Here is a 26,363-nt window from a genome sequence, read left to right as displayed (position 1 = left end):
GTTGATCAGATGACCCGTAAATATACTATGAAGGTTGCGTGTAGGAGATTAGGAGATGGCCAATGCATGTCTTCTACAATATACTCGACATGGCAGCAATAAATGCTTGGCTCAACTATAACATAGTAACAAACAGGAATGGAAAGGAAGAAGTTCATTCTTCAACTGGCAAATGAACTCAAGGGAACGAAAGAGCAAGAACATCAGGCAAAGGAAAAGGATATGGGACTTAAATCACCTAGAAAACGGAGTAAGTGCCAAATCGGCCTCTGCAAAGGCAACAAGACCAGCAAAAACTGTGTAAAGTGCTACAAAGCCACGTGCAAAAAATGTGCATGTAAAACAAAAATCACCTGTGCTAAGTGCGTCTAGCAGCTTCAAATGACTTGTGTGAAAAGTAAAACAGAGCTGTTTGTAAAACACATGTGAGAGTAAAATGGGCCAAATAATCTACATGTGTCTAGATGGTTGTATGAGCAGTTAATTTATTAATATCTATAGTTAAGAAACTTGTCAGCAGTAGCAACAATAAATTTGTTTGATATGTTGTTGTTCAAATAAATTAGTAATTGTTATTTATAATTGTAAATAACTGTTATTACTAGAAATAAAGTATGGGTTAACAAACATTAAAAAAAGTACTTGTTTAAGTCAAATATGAAAGTATTTTATGTGCAGTCAAAATGACCTCTTTCCACCATTTTAGAACGCCTGGTGAGAAGATGCCTTGATTAACCAACTTTTTTTATGTGGCATCTGCTGTATCAAGTCTACACTTAACTTTCAGTACTCCATTGGGTCTTATAGGTCCTCTGATCATAATCTTTGATCTTCATTACATCTCATGTCAGCAGGCAGTACCAATATGCTCTCGTTGGCTGATGTATGGCTCTTTATATCTTGTAACTATTCTTCTTTCTTTCAGCCTGCAAGATGGTGGTGCTGCTCAGTGCAGTATCCTGTTGGTTTCAATCCATATTTCCTAAAGTTTTTCACAAGGAAGAGGTCCGGATGGCCTCTTCGATGTTAGCAGTGACATTCTCCGAGGATAAAGTACTGGAGATGATAGTTAAATCCCCTCCTTTTTGAAGGACAGACAGTTTGAGGTCATTGGTCATTCACTCAGGTTGACCACTCTGCATTACATGTCGAGAGATGACTTGTCGATATGCTTTCTGCATCTTTCGTACTTTTTCTGTCGTGGCTTGGTGCGATGATTGTATTTGTTCTGCAAGCTCCCATGAGTGGTGCTGTTGATCTCATCTCAATTGTCTTTCTGCGTGCTGTCACTAAGTTTATAGAAAATGTCTAAAAATTGCTCATCAGTTTCTGTAAAGTCTCTCTATCTTGCATGAATTCGCTTTCAAAGAAGAGCTCATTCTTCTGTCACATATTCAATGTGTCTGGTCTCTGTGGTGATAATTAGGTGCTTACATTTGAGGAACATGAGTGTGATCATAGTGTTTTGGCTCACTTTCCATGCAGGTGACAGTTTACACAAAAAGAGCACTGCACTATTAGAGCATTTGTTGCTGACACTGCAGATTATGGAAACCATTCAAATCTCAAACACAGCAGAAGAATAGAGAATATGATTGAAACAACTTTCAAATTACCGCAGTGAATAGCATTATACCTAAGATCCAAACAAAGATAATTTATGTAACTTGATTAAACTTTCAACACTATGGTTCTGTACTAACTTTCATTGATCCAATATCTAAAAATAATCATGCAAATGAGTCAAAAATGAAATGAACGCACATTCTGTTATGTTTAAGGACATACTTATTGCTATGGTTTCTCTAATTGTATCGTAAAAAATAGGTGGTACATGTGTTAGACATTTTCATCTTATAAACAGGTTGTTTCTGAAAGCATAAATTGTCTTGGTGTATACAAAAAAGAGACAGAAATCAACCTCAAAATTACAGACTCATAACAATATCATAAGTAAAATCTATGGAGCTGAACAAGGCTCCGTGTATGGATCTCTCTTGTTTACTGTATGTAAACAATCTGTCCAATTTATTGCCTTATAAAGCTATGATATACGTTGATAACGCAACTTTCAGCACATCACACAATAATGTGCAAGTTTTTGAACAGATGATCAATTTGATGATGGAAGAGCTAGCTTGATGATTCCACAAAAACAGATTGACTTAAAAAACAATAAAACTGACCACATCGTCTCTTCCTTTACAAATGTTGATAGTAGCCCAAATGGACTCAAGGACTCTGTGACATTGTTACACATTTACCTGGGTAGTAAATAATGCTGGGATGCCCACACTGAAAAGTACAGCAGTAAGGTAGGAAGAGCATGGTATCACCTAAGAAAACAGAAGAATTGTGAGGGTAAATAGCTTATGCTTGTGGCATATTAAGGCGCTTTATATGCACACTTACACTATGAATTACTTTTTTGGGGGAAGTGTTGGACTGAAAGAAGTTTAGCTATAGCAAAAGAAAGCCATTAGATTGTATTTTGCACTTGTTTAAGTAGTACTGTATTGAGCACAAAATACTTAGTTCCCAGAGTATACATACCCAAAATACGTATGTATGTTAAATAGAATTCCCACATCTATGAAAATTAGATCAGCTGTACACTCATATGGCACCAGAAACAGGAAAATCCTGGGACTAGATTCAGTAAAGAAAAAAGAATTCTTTACATGTTGGCAAAGCATTTTGAAAAGGTAGTAGGGCCTCAGTTAAAAGTAACTTTCTGTAACACATTTGAGTTATTGCAAATACTTTATTTGATAGTCTACATAATTTGTTCAACTAAGTTAAGTTATATGAAGGGTAAGAAGATAGTTATTTTTTGTAAACCATTTGTATAATTATGTCAGTATCACAGTTGTTTATACCAAATAGATCTATTTAAATTTGAATTTGTCAACAAGAGAATTATATTTACAGCAGTATAGCAGTAACTTAATTGTGGCTTGGTTAATAGAAGGAGCTGTACTGACTCCGGTGTAGAGTGATGTAGGTTAACTATACTAACCAAACTTGTAGTCTGGGAGCACAACTTAGCCTGCCCTGATATAAGTCCAAAACTAGCTCAATTTATTCAACAATACTGTAATTTGAGACTCGGCAGAGCTGCAGGAGATCTTGTTCTCAGAACTACATATTTAAGTTTCTGTTTTTTTTTTTATTTTTTTATATGGTAATCATTCTCTTTTAACTTTTCCATAATGTACACTGACTGATCTGGAAAGAGATGTTTCAGCTGTGTATGCTATTTTCTTGGGGTTGTCTTTGTTAGAAGTAGATCAGCCAAGCTTACTCTCTGTGCAGCCCTGGAGGAGATGAGGCTTGATTGCTGGATTATTTTCTTATTGTATTGTATTTTATTTTATTTTTATTTTTCTAGCTGTGGCCCTTTATGGGTGTATTACTTTTTCTAATATCTATTGTTTAGTAAAGAAAATAGTGGATAGCAAGATAACAGCATTACTATCCAATAAAAGCACTGGAGGATAAACAGCCAACTAGTTACTAAGGTAACTAATAATTCAGAAAAATGAATTACCTGAAGTAATTACCATTGTGTGTGAAAGTGCACACTGTCAAATGCCCTGCTATCCTGATAATTCTTATCTTGTGAGTTAGTGTCACACTCACAGCAACAGGAAAATTCATCAGAGCTGCAGAAATGTTAACAGAATAATCACTTCAGATGATGGTAAGAGCACTGGGACTTGTGGCAGCTGATTGAACACTGGTTTGATAATGAGGTTGAGAGTTGTGTCTCACATTGCATAGGAAAACTGATTATTCTGTGTGTTTACATGTATCCTAACAGGGTTTTTCCTGCATTGTTTTCCATAAAATTATGAAATGTGGAATCAAAAGCAAAATAATGTACTTACATTAATGTGACTCAGCTCTGAGCCCAGTATGAAAATTTAGGGCCTGGCGCTACTTACTAAATTAATTGTTGGATCAGAGCAGCTAGAATTAATTTTCTATGTGTCATTGTATTCCACTCTTGTATAGTACTCTGAATTAGTCCAAAAATGTGTAACTGTACTGTTATGGTCGTTATGATATCTGTTACCAACTTCAGTGCCTGTGCTTTCACCTACATAACTAAAAGGTGTTTTGGAATAAAAATATTTTAAAGTTGTATTTAGATATTATTTTCTTCTGCTGAATGCATATAAAACTTCCATATAACAGGCCAGCAGTGTAAAAGTAGGTAATCCTTCAGAAATTCCTTAAATTCTGAAACATTCCATTTTATTTGTTGGAGGTAGTACAGAAAGTAATATCAGTTTATAGCCAGTGAAGCAATTCCTACGACTTTAATCCAGTGGCCGTAGAAATTTATCTTTCTTGAATAGAGTTTCAGACGAATAAATATGTTTCAAAGTCACATCAAATAGTTATTTTGTTTATAATTTATCAAAATCTCATAACTGCCCCCCCCACCCCCCCCCCCCCCACCCCACTGACATTATCTGAAAACACTTTTATTTAGTTTTTATGTTATGTATGACAGATGTAATCTCGAGGGTAAATGAGCAGATTGAAACATCAAAACATGGCCGTCTGTTTGCTGTTGTTCATTTATGTGGGAAGCAGTTTAAAGTAACAGATGAAGATATAATTCTGGTTGAAGGATATTGGCCACCAGCCGTAGGCGACAGAATACGTTTAGAAAAGGTAAGTATCACATTAATCATACATGTATAAAGTTTCCTTCTACATTCAGACCAACAAAATTTTGTGACTAAATGTAGAATTTTATTGTGGAGTAATTGATTTGTATTAAAATGTTGTTCTATTCATTGTGTGAAGTGTTTGTTAATATTACTCCAAGGCTTCTGTTTTGATCTTTGACAATGTCACTATAAAATTTGCAATAATATAAATGGTGTACATCCCTCGGGGTCACAATTCTTTTGTTAGTACGTACATGGTGAGTGTGTGGTCCAGCACCTACTTTCTTTCTTGTCCTGCAATCTCCCATCTCCAACTATCTTTCATTTTCTTACTCTCTGCCCAGTGGTGGCAATCTTCGATGTTGACCCAGCTATGTATCTGGGTTCTACTTCCTATCTTTAAGCATTTACCTTACATCACCTTTAGGCTGAAGTAATTTTTGGTGATGTTTTGTGTTTGACCTACTTTTTCTAAATTTTTTCTACAGTGTAGTCCAATTACAGAACACCTCAAAGAGCACCTACTGCCTCCAGTATTGAAGATTCTCTGTGCACAATGACTTTGTAGATACATATGCACTTAAAAGCCAATGCAGTAGCCAATCCAGTGTGGTGGGGTTATTATGTATCCTCTCAATGGAGCCTCTAATAAAGCAGGGATCACACTTCTGATGCCTCATCCGCTAGCTTCCTACACATGACAAGGAGCCGATACCTGTCTCGTTGCAGCATCAGGACTCTGGGCAACAGCTGCTTTGCCAAATGACCTTTTCTGTGGCTGGGTGGCATTGATGGAGAGAGCATTTGATCAGAGTAGGTTGCACATGAAATGTATCAAACTAAACTCATTGGCCATACTGATCAACAAATAGATGTGTGGATAGCTACAACCCATCTGCTTTCCCTAGCCTGTGGGAAGAGGAACAAGCCAGAAAACTGAGAGCAAAACAACTTCACAAAGCTGTTATTTTTTGTAGAACAAATACAGCATACATTTGTAGCAGTAGATGCATTGGAAAAAAATATGAAATGGGTCGTTGTTGATTAAAGCCCCCTCTGTTGTGCAGTCTCTAGTGCTGCTTACATGTGAAAGACTGGACGATACAGCATTGACTATTATTCCACATAAAACTTTGATTATGTTACAGAGAGTTATTTTTCAGAAACCTTATACTCCAGATAGATGAGGAGCTACGTGCTGTGCATTTTATCTGAGAGGTACTAAAAGGGGCAAAAAGATAACCAAATAGGTACAGGTGCTTTCATCCTAGCTCTTGAAGAAAATGTCCTCCCGGAAAAAGTTAATGTTATGATGTACATGTGCGATGCGAAACCTTACGTCCTGTCTCACATGGGGTGTTTTTGATGATTATGTTTTGGATACTTCATCCTGCTACATGGCAGACCCAAAATGTGGAGATCACGTATGTCGTACTTGAAAACAACCACCTTTCTGTGTAAACTGTAAGGAACAAATTTTCCCATGTCCACTCATTTGCCTAGCAATTAAAAAAGAAAATACAAGAATTTTAAAATCTTGAATATGGCAGCAGTCAGCAACTGTAGAATTATGGATACAGTGGGAATCCTACAGCCAACCAATTGCCAGTCAAAAGTTTATTCAAATTTTTACCTACATTTTGACAGATATAAACGGGTCTGCCACAAAAGAAGCAATAACGTGTTACATGGTGTTTGAAAAGAGAAACAAAGTCATAAGGCTAAGTCAACAGTAAAATGATCCATATAAATGCTATAGCATAGCCATAATGCCGAGTCATCGATAAAATGATCCATATAAATGCTATGGCATAGCCACAATGTTTGTCAACAGCAAAAATTATACATGTGAAATCTATGACAGGCATGCGTCATACACACAGAGAACACAAGAGAAGAGCTGGCCTGTGGGAGTGAGCTCTCCTACCCTTTGTTGTGAACTTTGAACAGGGTAAGTGTGGGTGTGCCATGCTGGAAGATCAACATGTGGAAGTTGGATCACCTCTTGGATGAAGCAGCTGTCCTATGTGAAGTGCGAGATCCAGGCCACCTGACACAATGGTGCCTGCTAAGTGAACCTTGTGCTCTGGGTAGCTCTTTGAATGTCAAAAAAAAAAAAAAAAAACTAACTCTCTTACGTGGTAATGGATATTTATTACGCTTCCATTACTACAGTGCAGCATGAAACAAAAATTAGTAAGTCCACATAAAATAAAATAATTGTCCTGAACCACAAGAAAATGAAAATAATTTGCACAATTAATTACCTGTGCATACAGGCTAATTTGAATACAGCCAAGTTGCTGGATAGTAACACAGGTGTGACAATATTGATAGACATTGGCTGAATAAGTACACCACTTCACTCTGGTACTCTCACAAACAGGCTAAGTCAACTTGCACAACAGTAAGAGCAGTCTGATTTGTTATCCAGCAGAGACCATAATTATAGCATCGTTATCTAGGGAAATATCAGTTAAGATTGGAACACTATGTTGGCTGACTCACAAAGAATGAAGGTGAGCTTATGGGCTTTGGTTGTAAATTTCCCAGTTCGCTGATGTCATGTGATCGGTCGGCCGGAGGAACTGCTTTTTTCCATGCTGACAGCAACCTCGCTGGACGTAGACATGACAGGTTTCAATGTTTCCATGTCTTCCATCAATATGTCTGGCAGCATTACTTGCCAATAGTCTAACCAGATATTGACTAATGTCGTATCTGCACCAACTAGGCAGGCACTTTAAATTGGAAGTCCATGGTGTGACAAATTGAAATATTAACAAAAGACTATAATGACCACTCAGACTTGGAATGCTACCATAGATGGTACAGTTTGAGCGGAAAACAAAAGCTATATTAGTACATTTCCGCAAGGCCAGAAAACAAACTCCAGAAATAAGGAGTTAATAGTAAAGTTATGAGGATGATCAAATATGAATCATAGATTCTGTCCATATGCATTACCTGTCTTAGTGTTATTAGTAACCCATATATCTGCATCCAGTGTAGTGTGAATACATTTTGTGCAAAATAAATGCTCCCCAAGCACGTCTGCCCTCTATGTCACCAATGATTCATAAGGCGTGCTGTGCAGGGCGTGTACAATTTTGTGAAACTCACTGTAGTTGCTTCTTGTGATGTAATGGAGTTGATAGACTGGGGAATCACCTGCTCAATCTTCAGTTTACAGACCTGGGAAGGAGGGAAAGTGCATGTACACAATCCAGCAACCTACTTTCCCTTGCGCCTCTACGACACACATCTCCCCTGTCCACCCTGTTACACTCTGGAACACAGTTTATTCCTAAATATGGATCTACTGCACTTACATGAGACACACACATTTAATATTTGTTTTTAACCCACTCCAGTTAATGAAAAACATTGATTTCCTACCATTAGAACAGTATTTTTAAGAATCTGCAGTTTTTCCATCCCCTGAATGTGGAAACGATTAGTCCTAGAGTGAAAAAGGTAGGGCCCCTTTTTTTTGTAGAAAATTTAATTTAGTTTAATTTTGTACTGGAAAACATTTTCGTTTGAAACTGAGGTTTTAGAGTTATTTGAGAAAAACATAAAAGAAGTGACATTTCAACCCACCACCATTCCAGTGCTCACACCCCACCAGTCAGGATTTTTAGTGTGTTGTTCAAGACACACTCTCCTAGCACTGTGCACACTGTGCAAAAATTTGTGACTACATGATTTTTTCCCCTAATTGACCTTTTCTGGTCTTCATTGTCTATGCTGTTGGGAAAAGTTAGATTTCAGTATGTTTTGTGGCATTTACTTTCTCAGATTTTTGTAACTGTTCAAATAATCAATTTTTTAAAAGTTCAACCAACTGCTAGTTTTGTAAATTTTCTTTTTTCCTTTCAAGGTTATGCTGGTGGGAGGTGCTGATTTTACACTCATTGGTCGGCCACTTCTATCACCTAATCTGGTTAATGTTGAGGCAACTGTTATTGAAAAAACATTGTCACATACAAAGACACATTTCAGAAAAAGAAGAAGAAAACAGTACATGAGAATAAATTGTGAGTACTGATCACCATATTGTGTTTTAGAAGTGAAGTTCATTCTTTTTTGTATCAAGAGAAAAATCCTCAGCTAGAAAGATTAAAATTTTACCAATCATTGTAAAAAGTTTTTCTGTCACACCATATTTAAGAATAGGAAGACACATTGTTAATGTTTTATTGCTAGAGAGTAGGTTCATTTTTTCCCCTTCAATTTACTAATCTTGGTAAAACCTGCAGTGCAGTCAGTACATCCTGGGTCAGAATACTCTTGTATTGTAACTTCATCCATAGGAGCAACGTTAATAAATGTGTAAAATAAATGTGATTCAGTGATTCGGAAGAGAACTGTGGGGAAAAATAATGGCTCTTACTAGTGGTTTCTAAGTAGTTTCTAATTTATAAAGTGCTTTAAGTTTAGAAATTAGGTAATTACTAATATAATATGCAACCAATGAAAGTGATGGTATACAATTTGTTTGACTGTGAAACATGCTTTGCAGATCATTTGTGTGGCTAATACATATGGGATAACGGCTTTTAAGGTAAACTTTTCTCCTTGGTTTTAATGTATATACTCATGAGACCTCTTTTGACCTAATTTTATCTTTGTCCCCTATTTTTCTTACTCTTCTCCTTTTTGTTATTTCTACCTCTTATTAGCACTCACATTCCCTGGTTCATGCCAGTCTTTTTGTGGTGAGTTGCATGTTATATTAATAAAATCGATTACTGATGTATGAAGAATTTTCTGGGCTAGTTGTTATTGAGATAAGTTTACAGTGTTCTGTTAGAAAAATGTTGAATTCCAGAGTGGAAGAACAACTCCTTCATCAAGCTCAGTGTTAATTTTTGCCTTTTTCATACAGTATTCTGATAAAGATTTTCTTTTTCAGTCTATCGCAGCCCTTTCACAATGTTGCGCATCAACTGCATCACACTTGAGGAAAAGTTGCATCATTGACAACTGGAAATAAATGTGTAGTAATAGAAATTTGTAAACTACAGTGATTTCTGTCAGATTTTTGTGCATTTTATTAATAAAACATATTTGTTTCATAGTACTTTAATTTATACATGCCATTTTGTTATGTGTCTTATATTCATTATACAGCTAGACAATGCAAAAAGACATTTGGACTCATATTAAAAGGAGCTGTGTTCAAGAACGGAACAAGTTATCATTGCTTATATGTAACACAGTTTCGAAATAATTTCTGTACCCATTCCCTGTAAGATGGTACAGTCATTGGCGGAATGTGAAAAGCAGGAAAGAAAATAGTATGAAACTATATATTGCAACAGTATTTATCAGCTATATTACAGCAAAAGGAACACAGATTGCAAGACATTATAATTAAATGCATGTATTTTAAATGAATGAAAATATTCAATGTAGCACAAGTGAATTATTACCCTGAATAATACTGCAGCTTAGAATTTAAAAAGGTAGATTCATGTCAGTCTGACATCCTGTATATAATAAATAAATTTTTCCTGCTACAGGGGACTTTTTTGCAGCTTTTGTCAAACAATCTAAATTATTAATATGAATATAATAGAGGGAAACATTCCACATGGGAAAAAGATATATATACCTGTCCTTTTTTCCCCCTAAGGTAAGTCTTTCCGCTCCCGGGATTGGAATGACTCCTTACCCTCTCCCTTAAAACTCCCATCCTTTTGTCTTTCTCTTTCCTTCCCTCTTTCCTGATGAAGCAACCTTGGGTTGCGAAAGCATGAAATTTGTGTGTGTGTTTGTGTGTTTTTATTGTGTCTGTGTACCAGCACTTTATCGTTTGGTAAGTCGCAGCATCTTTGTTTTTTATATAAATCTAAATTATTACTGTTGGGTTCAAATTAATGATATGAATATAATAGAGGGAAACATTCCACGTGGGAAAAATATATCCAAAAAGAAAGATGATGAGACTTACCAAACAAAAGTGCTGGCAGGTCGATAGACACACAAACAAACACAAACATACACACAAAATTCTAGCTTTCGCAACCAACGGTTGCCTCGTCGGGAAAGAGGGAAGGAGAAGGAAAGACAAAAGGATATGGGTTTTAGGGAGAGGGTAAGGAGTCATTCCAATCCCGGGAGCGGAAAGACTTACTGCTTGTGTCTGTGTATGTGTGGATGGATATGTGTGTGTGTGCAAGTGTATACCTGTCCTTTTTTCCCCCTAAGGTAAGTCTTTCCGCTCCCGGGATTGGAATGACTCCTTACCCTCTCCCTAAAACCCATATCCTTTTGTCTTTCCTTCTCCTTCCCTCTTTCCTGACGAGGCAACCGTTGGTTGCGAAAGCTAGAATTTTGTGTGTATGTTTGTGTTTGTTTGTGTGTCTATCGACCTGCCAGCGCTTTTGTTTGGTAAGTCTCATCATCTTTCTTTTTGGATATAAATTATTACTGTGACAAACAAAGTTACAATTAGAAGGGACATAGTTGACACTCGTAAATATGGTCAATTAACAATGCAAAATAATTGGTTATAGGAAAAATACTAAGTTTGAAAAAAGTAGACCATGAGGCACTGAAGGACGGTGGGTGCTGATGTTAGCTGTGAAGAAGTGTGAAGCTATTCCCAGAAAGTCAGCACCTGGTGATACAAGTATGAAAATATACAGTAGTATGTGAAATTCTTAATGCATCGCTCTATATTTTTCACAATTTACTTAGTTGGAGTTATATGTAGGTGGGAATACCTCCAAGTTTTTAGTACTAATTTAATTTACAATTTATGTATATATGTGTCTTTCTTAACAATGGTGTCTTTTTGTGAAGTGAGGTTTCCATTTGATAAGCATATCCCAGACATTAACAGCACTGTTCACTGTCAAGTTTTCTACAGAAATTTATCTGCTGATGATTAAATGCTGTCATTCTTACTACTCTAGAGTCTCAACTGTGATAGTGAAATACAGTTTTTGATTGTACTGAGGTAAGTGACATAATGCAAATTCTTGTTGAAAAATTTAACCCGTGTAAGTGGTGGGGGAAATTTTTTAAAAAGTCTCATGGATTGTTCATTACCAGAGCAGCTTACAGTAGTTCAAAAAACGTTGTCTTTCCTGAAACAGTGAAGTCTCTATTCCAGTTCAAGGTGTATTAATTACTACTTAAACAAGGATGTGATCGCGCAGATGTACAAACCACAACCTCAATACTTTCTCTCCCATCTGCTTCACCTGGTACTCCTCAACTGAATATACCACCATCCTGGATGTTGACCCCCACCTCTCTGATGGTTCCATTTCGGTTATTAAGAGCTTACTAACCAGCAACTGTACCTACATTTTGACAGCTGTCACCTCTTTCACAAAAAATCGTTCTCATACAGCCAGGCCATCTGTGGGTGGCATATCTGCAGTGATGAGAATTTCCTTGCCCAGAATGCTGAAGGTTCCACAATGTTCTTCACAGACTATCCCCAAAACCTTGTCCTCAAACAGATTTCCTGTCCAGTATCACCTTAGACTGGAACAACTTAATCATACCTATTGCCAGGACTTTGGTTATGCATTGTTACCTCCCAATTCAGATGATACAGTTGCTGAAAGGTACAGAGAAAACTGGAGTTTGATTTCAAACACGTACCCGACTCATACGATTATAGTTGGTGGTGACTTTAATTTATCCTCGATGTGGTGGCAAAAATACATGTTTAATTCCAGAGTATGCATAAAACATCATCCGAAATTGTGCTAAACGCATTCACTGAAAATTATTTCGAGCAATAAGTTCATGAGTCCATGCAAATAGTAAACGGTTGTGAAAACACACTTAACCTCTGAGCAACAAATAATCCTGAGTTAATAATGAGCATCAAAACCAATACAGGGATTAGTGAACATAGGGTTGTCGTAGCGACACTGACTATTGTAACTCCCAAATCCTCCAAAAATAAATGAAAAATATACTTATTCAAAAAAGCAGATGAAAATTTACTTGACGCCTTTCTGAGAGACAATCTTCATTCCTTCCAAATTAATAATATAGGTGTAGACCAGATGTGGCTTGAATTCAGAGAAATAGTATAGGCAACAGTGGAGAGATTTATACCAAATAAATTAACAAACAACAGAGGTGATCATCCTTGGTTCACAAAACGGGTCAGAACACTGTTGCAGAAACAATGAAACAAACATGCCAAATTTAAACAGACACAAAATCCCAAAGATTGGCGATCTTTAAGCTTGAAATTTAGCGTGGACTTCCATGCGAGATGCTTATAACAATTTCCACAAGGAAACTTTGTCTCAAAACCTGGCAAAAAATTCAAAGAAATTCTGGTTGTATGTGCAGTATGTTGGCGCAAGAAACAATCAATGCCTTCTCTGCACACTAGCAATGGAGATACTATCGCAGAGAGTGCTGCCAAAGCAGAGTTACTAAACACAGCCTTCCAAAATGCCTTCACAAAAGAAGACGAAGTAAATGTTCCAGAGTTGGAATCAAGAACTGGTGCCAGCATGAGTAACATAGAAGTAGATATCCTTTGAATAATGAAGCATCTTAAATCACTTAATAAAAGCAAGTCTTCTGGTCCAGACTGTATATCAATTAGATTCCTTTCAGAGTATGCTCATGTATTAGCTCCATACTTAACAATCATATCCAACCATTCGCTCGACGAAAGATCTGTACCCAAAGACTGGAAAATTTCACAGGTCACACCAGTATTCAAGAAAGGTATTAGGAGTAATCCACTTAATTATAGGCCCATATTGTTCATGTTGATATGCAGCAGGATTTTGGAACATATATTGTGTTTGAAAATTATGAATTACCTCGAAGAAAACAGTCTATTGACACACAGTCAACATGGGTTTAGAAAACATTGTTCTTGTGAAACACAACTATCTCTTTATTCGCATGAAGTGTTGAGTGCTATCGACAAGGGATTTCAGATCGATTCCGTATTTCCAGAAGGCTTTGGACACTGTTTCACACAAGCAGCTTGTAGTGAAATTGCGTGCTTATGGAATATCGTCTCAGTTATGTGACTGGTCTTGTGAATTACAATTACGAACAACTTAGATTGGAAGGAACACACAGAAAATGTTCTGGGGAAGGCTAACCAAAGACTGCGTTTTGTTGGCAGGACACTTAGAAAATGTAACAGATCTAATAAGGAGACTGCCTGCACTACACCTGTCCGACCTCTTGTAGAGTACTGCTGCACGGTGTGGGATCCTTACCAGATAGGACTGACGGAGTACAATCAAAAAGTTCAAAGAAGGTTAGCATGTTTTGTATTATCATGAAATATGGGAGAGAGTGTCAATGAAATGATGCAGGATTTGGGCTGGACATCATTAAAAGAAAGGCATTTCTCATTGCGATGGAATCTTCTCATGAAATTCCAATCACCAACTTCCTCCTCCTGAATGTGAAAATATTTTGTTGACACCATCCTACATAGGGAGAAACAATCACTACGATAAAATTAGGGAAATCAGAGCTCATAGGGAAAGATATAGGTGTTCGTTTTTTCCACTCGCTATACAAGACTGGAATAATACAGAACTGTAAAGGAGGTTTGATGAACCCTCTGCCAGGCACTTAAATATGATATGCAGAGTATCGATGTAGTTGTAGATGCAGATGTAGATCGTTGTGCCTGAAAATTAGGGACATCCTACCGAAGAACTTCCCATGCCACCTGAAGTAGTATTCTATCACCTATGCAACCTACACAACATTCTGATCCATCCCTATGTCACTCACTGGTGTTTATATTTATATAAGTCATAATATTCCAACCACTTCATGATGTAACATCATCATTTTTAAATAAAACTAATTTATGTAAAAATATGACAATTAAGACTTGACAAAATCTAGATTTTGCACTTATATATCATACCAAACAATGTTTTCATTGTTGCTGTTATACATTTTAGATACTGCAGTAAAAATAATTACATGTAACTGAACTGACCTGCATGTATTGCAGTTCCAAATACTATCATCAGTTTTAGACATACAATTCAGCCAAATTGCAATGTTATCACAGCCCCGACAAAACTCTATCATCTGGTGGTCGAGATGTATGAGACAGGAAAAATACCCTCAGACTTCAAGAAGAATATAATAATTCAAATCCCAAAGAAAGCAGGTGTTGACAGATGTGATAATTACGGAACTATCATTTTAATAAGTCACAGCTGCAAAACACTAATATGAATTCTTTACAGACGAATGAAAAAACTGGTTGAAGCCGACCTCGGGGAAGATCAGTTTGGATTCCATGGAAATACGGGAACATGAGGCAACACTGACCCTACGACTTACCTTAGAAGATAGATTACGGAAAGGCAAACCTATGTTTCTAGCATTTGTAGACTTAAAGAAAGCTTTTGACAGTGTTGACTGGAATACTCTCTTTCAAATTCTGAAGGTGGCAGGCATAAAATACAGGGAGGGAAAGGCTATTTACAATTTGTACAGAAACCAGATGGCAGTTATAAGAGTCGAGGGGCATGAAATGGAAGCAGTTGTTGGGAAGGAAGTGAGACAGGGTTGCAGCCCATCTGCGATGTCATTCAATCTGTATATTGAGCAAGCAGTAAAGGAAACAAAAGAAAAATTCAGAGTAGGTATTAAAGTCCATGGAGAAGAAATAAAAACTTTTAGGTTCGCCATTGTAATTCTGTCGAGACAGCAAAGGACTTGGAAGAGCAGCTGACCGGAATGGACAGTGTCTTGAAAGGAGGATATAAGGTGAACATCAACAAAAGCAAAATGAGGAAAATGGAATGTAGTTGAATTAAATCAGGTGATGCTGAGGAAATTAGATTAGGAAATGAGACACTTAAAGTAGTAAAGGAGTTTTGCTATTTGGGGAGCAAAATAACTAATGATGATCGAAGTAGAGAGGATATAAAATGTAGACTGGCAATAGCAAGGAAAGCATTTCTGAAGAAGAGAAATTTGTTAACATCGAGTATAGATTTAAGTGTCAGGAAGTCGTTTTTGAAAGTATTTGTATTGAGTGTAGCCATGTATGGAATTGAAACATGGGTGATAAATAGTTTGGACAAGAAGAGAATAGAAGCTTTTGAAATGTGGTGCTACAGAAGAATGTTGAAGATTAGATGGGTGGATCACATAACTAATGTGAAAGTATTGAATAGAATTGGGGAGAAGAGAAACTTGTGGCACAACTTGACTAGAAGAATGGATTGGTTGGTAGTACATGTTCTGAGGCATCAAGGGATTACCAGTTTAGTATTGGAGGGCAGCGTGGAGGGTAAAAATTGTAGAGGGAGACCAAGAGATGAATACACTAAGCAGATTCAGAAGGATGTAGGTTGCAGTAGGTACTGGGAGATGAAGAAGCTTGCACAGGATAGAGTAGCATGGAGAGCTGCATCAAATCAGTGTCTGGACTGAAGACCACAACAACTATAATAACATGTAAAACAAACCCTGAACTTACAAGTTTTCTTAATTACATGAAGATGAAATTAAACACGACTTTCTGGCATGTTCCTGTTTTAATAGTACAGTATTAGTGTAAATGCTGTCTTTTACTCAGAAAGTACTGTTTGATGATTTGTTGACATGTCTTGTTTGGAATGAAGCCTCAAGTTGATATAATTACTTTGAAAATTAGTAACTTCGGTTGCATACGTATCTTATGCAGATGGATAACAACAGTCAGCGATTTGTTCCAGATTCTGTTTCAGGTATTTTTAGATAGCAGATAACAGTGAGTAACACTGTATTACATTATTGTAATTATTACAACAGAATACGATAATTCCCAACATTTGTGCCAATCAATCAAATTCTATAAATTAGATGTATTGATGTTTCATACTTATTAACATTGTATGTCGTCCACAAGGTAGAGATTCCTGCTTCAAACATTATTCTGAATTATAATTATTGCAGTAATTGAACTTTGGGTGTTTACGTGCCCTAAGTGAAATGATAAGTCATGGTATCAAACAATGCAATATGCTTTCAAAACTTATTTGTTGTGTATCAACTTCCACTCCCAATCCCTTGGCACAGGGACTATATCCCTACGGAAGACCCATGTGCAAGACCTGTACAATCCACCCACCCAGAACTTCCTACTCCAGTCCATTCAGGGGCTTATACACCAAATCAGAGTTGCGGCCACCTATCAGTTCTGCAGCAATCACTGCAACGAGAGTGAATGGCTGCTGCCAGACTGTGGCCAAGAACAAAGTTGTCCACCCAGTGACACACCATGCAGCTGAGCACACCTTGCTCCAGTTCAAAGGGTGCTTCACAACCTGTGCCATCTGTATCCTTCCATCCAGCATGAACTATTCTGAACAATGCAGTTGGGATTTACCCCTGCCACATATCCTTCACTCCCGTAACACTCACCTAACCCACTGTCTGCACACCTTCCACCCAACAGTGTCGCCTCCTCTGTCCTGTCCCCTTCCCAGTCCACACCTCATGTGTTCCTAGCCACCAAACCTATTGCCTCCCTCAAAGCCGTTACCTGCTCAATCCTAACTCCTCTTCCTGCCCCACCCCCCTCTCCCTCTCCCCCCTCTCCCTCTCCCCCCTCTCCCTCTCCCCCCTCTCCCTCTCCCCCCTCTCCCTCCCCCTTCTCTCCTTCTCCCCCCCTCCCCCTTCCCCCCTTCTCTCCTTCTCCCCCCCTTCTCTCCTTCTCCCCCCCCCTCCCCCACCCTAATCCACCTGCCCAAATAGAATCCTAGTATTGTGCATCCAGCTGGCACATTGTAGGGGCACAGGTGTGTGTGTGTGTGTGTGTGTGTGTGTGTGTGCGCGCGCGCTCTGTAGTTCGGCAAAAGATTTATTCCCAAAGCTAGCAAGTGTTCTTTCTCTTTTGTGTGTCCCTGTCAGTGACTCAACACGTATGCTATTCAGTGAGTGGTCTCTCTTACTTTTTACTTACTTACATTTTGCCGGAACTACTTACTGTCATAAAACTCGCTTTCTTTTTTTTTTTTTTTTTTTTTTTTTATTCAGCCTAACAATTTAGATTCTTATTTTTCATGGTCTTATGAAAATAGTCTGTAAAAATTCTTTTTTTTTATGTTTTGAAAGTGTGTGCTGGTAATTGAGAGACAGGGTTTGTTCCTGGTGAACATTCCAGATGAATAAGGGACAGTCCAATGAAAACCAGAAGAGATTTATCTGACTAGGAGATGGGACGAACAATTCCTGTTTCATAGAATGCCGTCAGCTACTGACGGATCCACAACCGCTCTCACTCTTACCCTTCCTCATGTGATTGAAACTGACATCCATACACGTCTTTCTTCCGGTCACCAAAGATGTGCAAACCCCATGGCGAAAGATCCAGGCTGTGCAGAGGATGTTGCAGTGACTCCCAACCAAATTGCTGAAGTGCAGCCTTCATCTAGTTCACAGAGTGGCGGGAGGTGTTATCTTGCAACAGGATGATTCTGTCCGACAACATTCCTGGGTGTTTTGACTTTAGAGCACGTCACAGCTTGTGCAAAGTATCCCCATAGTGCTGCAGCTGTGCCTTGATTACGGTTCCACGCTTCAGGACATTGAAAAACAGAGGGCCCCTGCAGTTGAAGCAGAAGGTCATTTCCACTGTTGGCTTTGCCTTTCGCCCTGAGGCTGTTGGCATGCTGTCAGACAGAGCCATCTTGTTGCACGATAATGCACACCCCACTCTGCCAATTGGATGAAGGCTACACTCCAGAAAACACTGCAACATCCTCTGTATAGCCTGATCTTTCACTGCACGATTTTCACATCTTTGGCAACCTGAAAAAAGATGTGTAGACATCAGTTTCAGTTGGACGAGTAAGTGCAAGAGCAGATGTGGTTGTGGATCCATCAGAGGCCAACCACTTTCTATGAAACAGGAATTGATCATCTCATCTCCCAAGGGGATAAATGTCTTAACATGTATGGTGCTTACTTTTGAATGGAACGATTTCATGGTCTTGTTGTGGCAGATATTCAGTTTTCATTTAACTGTCCCTCATAGTATAAAACATCACAGTAGCAAAAGCTCTACAACATATAGAGAATTCACTCCATGATAACCCAACATGAAAGACCATCTCCCATTTAGCTGAATGCGTAATGGAATATAAAGGAGAAGATGTTAAAATGAAACTTTTTTGGACCTTATCTTTTCTCACATTTTGCAACATTCTGCATGTATGCACAGAAGACCCAATTAGTCATTTCATAATAATAAATTTATGAGAATGTTGATTAAATAGTTTCAAAAGTACATGAAAATTAAACAAAACAAGTGCTGGTGCATGGAAACAATGGTAAACAGAAAGGCGAATCGGTAAGAACTAGTTGATAAGCACTGTATGAAAATCCAAGGTGAAGATCATATCAAAAATTTCAGATTAGCGAAACACTCTAAGATCAGCTGTTAAGGATTTAGAGATGCGACTGTAAAGGAAGTAGCTAGCAAAATTAAAAAAGGTGTCTTCTTCTTCTTAATTGTAATTTTGGCCTTGAAGACTGTAAACGTACTCTACACATCTCCACCAGCCGTATCTGTTCGTAGTTTCCAAGGTTCATTCTTTTTTTTCTCAGGCCCATTGCCTCCTTATCCTCATTGGTACCACCATTGTTCATGGTCTTCCTCAGCCCCTTTATGAATCCTGAGAATGCTACTCATAGTGGTCTTTCCTCTTTCATTCTGATTAGGTATCCTGCCAACATCAATCTTTTTTTTTTTTTTTTTTTTTTTTTTTTTCCAAAAACTATTTGAATATCACCTTGTGGGTATAGCTCGGCCAGTTACTACTTTTTAATATCCTCCAGTTCTATGTCCAGTGGTCCTGGTCCCTCATGGGGCCAAATATTTCCCTTAGTATCTTCCTCTTGAAGATTGCTTTTGTTCATCTGCCCCTGCTTTCCTTAATGTAATTGTTTGGCACATATAGAACTACCGAGAAAATAACACTCTGGTATAGTCTGATTTTAAAACTTCTCAAAATAGCTCAACTGCACAGCATGCCCCGCAAGCTGAAATATGGTCTACTTGCTGCCATAATCCTTGCCTTAATCTCAATTTCCATTCTATTCTGTTTGCTAAAGATGCATCCCAAATATATGAATGAGTTTACTCTTTAAAAAGTGAATTCATCAATTGTCAGTGGAGTACCATGACTAGTGCCTTGATCACGACCTTGTTTTCTGTTTTCTTCTGATTAATATGTAACTCAGCTTTCCTTGCATTATTTCTGTAAGAATTTGTCATGGTCTGCAACCCTTTTCAGTTGTTTATTGGAACCGAGAAATGGTGAGAGATTTACATGTGGCTTATAGATTTACTTTTTCTGTTACTTTTGTGTTAATTCTTACAGCTTTATAGTGAAAACACCACTCATATTTTTGTGAGACTTTCTGTGTTACCACCTATTAATTTCTTACATCTTTGTCTGCACCTGTTCCAGTATCAACATTCCTTGTGCTAAATTTAAATAATGCTAAAATAGCAGTCCTATGGAAACAGCGAGTTTTTTTAAAAAGGCACAAAAAGCTGCTGCTTAACTAAGATGCACTTAACTAAGATGCACTTATTACTAAAATTTAAAGTTATTCTCAACCCAAAGCTTGGAGTAAGCACATGTGCTTTACTAAGCATGTCTATCTGAAGTGGTATGCCCTTGCTAGCTCCAACTTTTGATCGAACTTACACATCCAGTTACAGAGGGACGTAAAGTTTAGTATGGATACTGAATTGCAGAGTAGCTTGGCATACCCAGGTTTAATTTGCAATCTTAACAGTCAGAGGAATACAACTTCTTGTCTACATCCACATGATTACCCTGCAATTCATAACAAAGTGCCTGGCAGATGTTCATTGAATCACTTTCAATCTATTTCTCTACTGGAACAGTCCACGAGTATACTGCCGGTCCATAGTGGCCAACGGGTACAATTTTTCGGCAATCAGATGTGTCGCCATCATCATGTGTGCTGACGAGCTGAGCTCCTGAGAGCGGGCGGGCTTCTTAAATCCCCTCCCCCTGCGAGTCGTTCTCTCTGCGCCCATGGCCACACGTTGGCAGTCGCTGAGACACTGGCGTCGGCATAATTGCCTAGTTCGCCCATTTATTTTCTTTGCTGAGTGTCTTTTTAATCAGACTCAATGCTGGTTCCCATGCCTTGCTGAGGTTATAGCCACAATCTCGGTTGATGAGTCCATCCCTGGTACGAATTTTGATACCCTCTCTAACAACACTGTCCCAGTAGTTGGATGTCTTTGCCAAGACCCTGGTATGTTGGTAGTCGATTTCATGATTATCAGACAAACAGTGGTCTGCGACCGCCGACTTGTTTGAGTATCCAAGTCGAATGTGCCTCTGATGTTCTTGGCAACGATCTTCGACGGTGCACCCTGTGTGTCCAATATAAGTCTTCTGACACTGACACGGAATCTGGTGTATTTCGGCCTTCCGCAAACCAAGATTGTCTTTGACACTTCCCAATAATGCTTGTGTTTTATTGGGTGGGCAAAACACAGCTCCTACTCGGTGTTTCCTCAACATTCGTCCTATTTTCCCTGATAGTGCGCTGGTATATGGTATATAGACAGTGGCTACCTCTTCTTTTGTCTCCACATGCTGTACTTTAGAGGTGGGGCAGAGAGCGTGTCGGATCTGCCATTCTGAGTACCAGTTTTTCTGGAATACAGTTTTGAGGTGTACCAGCTCTTGGGGCAGACACTCTGTGTCAGAGATGGTGCACACCCTGTGCACCAGTGTCTTTAGCATGTTTTCAGCACCCCATCCTTCTGCGAATGGTGGTGGCAGCTATCCGCATGCAAATACGGGTCGGTGTGTGTTTTCTTCCTGTGTACCCATTGGCCCAGTGTGCCATCCGCTCTTCTTTTGACCATGACATCCAGGAATGGTAATCTTCCTTCTGTTTCAGTCTCCATGGCGAATCTGATGTTCTGATGTATGGAGTTCAGGTGTGTAAGGAAGTCTAGGAGCTTGGCAAGATCATGAATGTGTCATCCACATAATGGAGAAAACAAGTTAGTTTCCATTTGGATGATGCCAAAGCTTCCTCCTCAAAGTACTCCATACAGAAATTTGTGACCACAGGTGGGAGTGGGCTCCCCAGTGTGACTCCTTCTGTTTGTTCATAGTATTCCCCATTAAAGAGAAAATATGTGGAGGTTGGAATGTGCCTGAAAAGGTCGGTCGTCTTCTCGTCAAATTTATGTGCAATAAGCTCAACTGACTCGAAGAGACACCCTGGTGAATAATGAAACGACATCAAAACTCACCAGGATATCTGAGTCTTTCAGCTTGAAGTTGTCAAGACGTTTTACGAAATCCACAGAGTTACGAATGTGATCAGGGCATTTACCCACATAAGGGCTTAGTAATTCTGCCAGGTATTTGGCCAGTAAATATGTAAGTGCCCTAATGTTGCTGAAAATTGGGCGTAATGGCTTCCCTTCTTTGTGGACTTTAGGGAGTCCATAAAGTCTTGGCAGTACGGGTCCTTGAGGTGTCAACTTCTTGGCGACATGCTCTGGTAAATCTGCATCCTTGAGAAGAGCCTTATTCTTGTTGTTCACCTTTTTTGTGGGGTCAGCATTGATCTTCCTGTAAGATTTGTTATTTAGCAGATTCTGCATCTTCCCAATGTAGTTCTTATGGGAAATAACAACCGTAGCATTACCTTTGTCAGCCAGTAAGACAACAATTTCAGGGCTCTGTCTCAGGTCTCGAATGGCTGCCCCCTCCCTGCTGGTAATATTTGACTTGATCGGTTTAGTTCTTGTCAGAGCACGGCAGGTTTCCCAGCGTACTTCTTCAGCTGTTTCAGGTGGTAGTCACGCAGCAACCTGTTCAACTGCACTGACAATGTCTGCTACTGGTGTGAACCTAAGTGTGGGAGCAAAATTAAGTCCCTTCTCCAGAACAGAAACTGCATCCCCAGTCAGCTCAATGTCCGCGAGATTGATGACCGTCTTGCGTGGGGCCTCCAGCGATGGTTTGTCAGAGAGACAAGAGAATTTAGGTATCTGACATCCCGAGGCCTTCTTATGTGCAGAATCGGCTGTCACCCAGGTAACACCATCAATCCAGTCCCAGGTCCTGGAATTAAAATGATTGGCTGGTTGTAGATGTAGTTTAAGTAGTTCCTGGGAGTTGTTCTCAAGGCTGCGTCTCGTAAAGTGCACCCTCTCATGAACCAAAGCATGGCTAGCACGCTTCTTAATTCTCTTAGCTGCTGCAGAATCGATGTAATGCGTGACCTTAGCAAAGTTTGCCACAACCTAATTGAGACATATCTCTTCAGAAAAGCAAGAGCACTGAGCAAACAGCTCCTTTGGTGGTGCAGCTTGTTGGATTTCTTCATGCTGCGATAGACCTCCTCCTCGTAGAGGTATATGACGTGATTCTTCAGTTTCTCCCAGCGTATTTCTTGCTTGAACAATCCACGGGTGTACTGCCGGTCCATAGTGTCCACAGGGCACAATATTTTGGCGATCAGACATGTCGCCATCGTCAGTTGCACTGATGAGTTGAGCTCCTGAGGGGGGCCGGCCTTCTTAAATCCCCTCCCCCTGCGAGGCATTCTTTCCGCGGTCCACACCCGTGGCCACATGTCTGCAGTCACTGAGATTCTGGCGTTGGCATCTGTGGTGGCGTCAGTGTAGTTGCCTCGTCCGCCCTGGTCGCCCATTCATTTTCTTTGCTGAGAGTCTCAGTTTGCAAAAGGCTGGCATATACCAAATTACATGTCAGTGTGGGAAGACTTATATTGGACAGACAGTGCGCTCCATCAAAGATCATTGCCAAGAACATCAGAGGCACATGCAACTTGGGTACCCCAAGTTGGCAGTCGCAGAGCACTGTTTCTCCGAAAATCATGAAATGGACTACCAACATACCTGGGTCTTGGCACAGACATCTAAATACTGGGACAGTGTCGTTAGAGAGGCTATCAAAATTTGTACCAGGGATGGACTCATCAACCGAGATTGCGGCTATAACCTCAGCAGGGCATGGGAACCAGCATTGAGTCTAATTAAAAAGACGCTCAGCAAAGAGGGCGACCATGGCGGACGAGGCAATTACACCAACGCCACCACAGATTTTAAGGAGATGGGACCTGGATAAACTGAAAGAACCAGAGGTTGTACAGAGTTTCAGGGAGAGCATAAGGGAACAATTGACAGGAACGGGGGAAAGAAATACAGTAGAAGAAGAATGGGTAGCTTTGAGGGATGAAGTAGTGAAGGCAGCAGAGGATCAAGTAGGTAAAAAGACGAGGGCTAGTAGAAATCCTTGGGTAACAGAAGAAATATTGAATTTAATTGATGAAAGGAGAAAATATAAAAATGCAGTAAATGAAGCAGGCAAAAAGGAATACAAACATCTCAAAAATGAGATCGACAGGAAGTGCAAAATGGCTAAGCAGGGATGGCTAGAAGACAAATGTAAGGATGTAGAGGCTTATCTCACTAGGGGTAAGATAGATACTGCCTACAGGAAAATTAAAGAGACCTTTGTAGATAAGAGAACCACTTGTATGAACATCAAGAGTTCAGATGGAAACCCAGTTCTAAGCAAAGAAGGGAAAGCAGAAAGGTGGAAGGAGTATATAGAGCGTCTATACAAGGGCGATGTACTTGAGGACAATATTATGAAAATGAAAGAGGATGTAGATGAAGCTGAAATGGGAGATACGATACTGCGTGAAGAGTTTGACAGAGCACTGAGAGACCTGAGCCGAAACAAGGCCCCCGGAGTAGACAACATTCCATTGGAACTACTGACGGCCTTGGGAGAGCCAGTCCTGACAAAACTCTACCATCTGGTGAGCAAGATGTATGAAACAGGCGAAATACCCTCAGACTTCAAGAAGAATATAATAATTCCAATCCCAAAGAAAGCAGGTGTTGACAGATGTGAAAATTACCGAACAATCAGTTTAATAAGCCACAGCTGCAAAATACTAACACGAATTCTTTACAGACGAATGGAAAAACTAGTAAGAGCCGACCTCGGGGAAGATCAGTTTGGATTCCGTAGAAATACTGGTACACGTGAGGCAATACTGACCTTACGACTTATCTTAGAAGAAAGATTAAGAAAAGGCAAACCTACGTTTCTAGCATTTGTAGACTTAGAGAAAGCTTTTGACAATGTTGATTGGAATACTCTCTTTCAAATTCTAAAGGTGGCAGGGGTAAAATACAGGGAGCGAAAGGCTATTTACAATTTGTACAGAAACCAGGTGGCAGTTATAAGAGTCGAGGGACATGAAAGGGAAGCAGTGGTTGGGAAGGGAGCAAGACAGGGTTGTAGCCTCTCCCCGATGTTATTCAACCTGTATATTGAGGAAGCAGTAAAGGAAACAAAAAAAATTCGGAGTAGGTATTAAAATCCATGGAGAAGAAATAAAAACTTTAACGTTCGCCGATGACATTGTAATTCTGTCAGAGACAGCAAAGGACTTGGAAGAGCAGTTGAACGGAATGGATGGTGTCTTGAAGGGAGGATATAAGATGAACATCAACAAAAGCAAAATGAGGATAATGGAATGTAGTCGAATTAAGTCGGGTGATGTTGAGGTTATTAGATTAGGAAATGAGACACTTAAAGTAGTAAAGGAGTTTTGCTATTTGGGGAGCAAAATAATTGATGATGGTCGAAATAGAGAGGATATAAAATGTAGACTGGCAATGGCAAGGAAAGCGCTTCTGAAGAAGAGAAATTTGTTAACATCGAGTATAGATTTAAGTGTCAGGAAGTCATTTCTGAAAGTATTTGTGTGGAGTGTAGCCATGTATGGAAGTGAAACATGGACGGTAAATAGTTTGGACAAGAAGAGAATAGAAGCTTTCGAAATGTGGTGCTACAGAAGAATGCTGAAGATTAGATGGGTGGATCACATAACTAATGAGGAAGTATTGAAAAGGATTGGGGAGAAGAGAAGTTTGTGGCACAACTTGACCAGAAGAAGTTGGTAGGACATGTTCTGAGGCATCAAGGGGTCACCAATTTAGTATTGGAGGGCAGCATGGAGGGTAAAAATTGTAGGGGGAGACCAAGAGATGAATACACTAAGCAGATTCAGAAGGATGTAGGTTGCAGTAGGTACTGGGAGATGAAGAAGTTTGCACAGGATAGAGTAGCATGGAGAGCTGCATCAAACCAGTCTCAGGACTGAAGACCACAAGAACAACACCACCACGGACGCCAATGCAAGTGTCTCAGCGATTGCTGACACATGCCCACAGATGTGACTCACGGAGACTGGCGACTTGTCTGATCGCTGAAATATTGTGCCTGTTGGACACTATGGACCGGCAGTACACCCATGGACTGTTCGAGCAAGAAATACGCTGAGAGAAACTGAAGAATCACAGATTTCTCTACTGTTCCACTCTCGAACAGTGCGGGGCAAAACAAACATTTAAAACTTTCCATGCAAGGTCTGATTTCTCTTATTGTATTATGATGATCATTTGTCCCAATGTGAGTGAGTGCCAACAAAATATTTTGACATTCTGAGGAGATAGTTGGCGATGGAAATATCATGAGAAGATCCTGTTGCAATGAAAACCGCTTTGTTTTAATCATTGCCACCCCAATTAGTGTATCATATCCTTGACAATGTGTTGCCTATTTTGTGATAATACAGAAT

General features: G+C 39.3%; 1 protein-coding gene across 1 annotated transcript in view; it reads left to right on the top strand.

Annotated features, from left to right (window-relative positions):
• Positions 1–9,771, top strand: part of LOC126175287 (39S ribosomal protein L21, mitochondrial) — a 33,956-nt gene extending 24,185 nt beyond the window's left edge. The window contains exons 3-5 of the mRNA XM_049921951.1: positions 4,523–4,686; positions 8,569–8,725; positions 9,604–9,771. Coding sequence (XP_049777908.1) covers positions 4,523–4,686; positions 8,569–8,725; positions 9,604–9,671 — 389 coding nt within the window. The 3' untranslated portion in view covers positions 9,672–9,771. The remainder of the gene's footprint in view (positions 1–4,522; positions 4,687–8,568; positions 8,726–9,603) is intronic.
• The last annotated feature ends 16,592 nt before the right edge of the window (positions 9,772–26,363 follow it).

This window comes from Schistocerca cancellata, chromosome 3, assembly GCF_023864275.1.
Source record: "Schistocerca cancellata isolate TAMUIC-IGC-003103 chromosome 3, iqSchCanc2.1, whole genome shotgun sequence".
NCBI lineage: Eukaryota > Metazoa > Arthropoda > Insecta > Orthoptera > Acrididae > Schistocerca > Schistocerca cancellata.
Note: the sequence above shows the minus strand (reverse complement) of the source record. Positions and strands in the feature narration are given on the sequence as shown.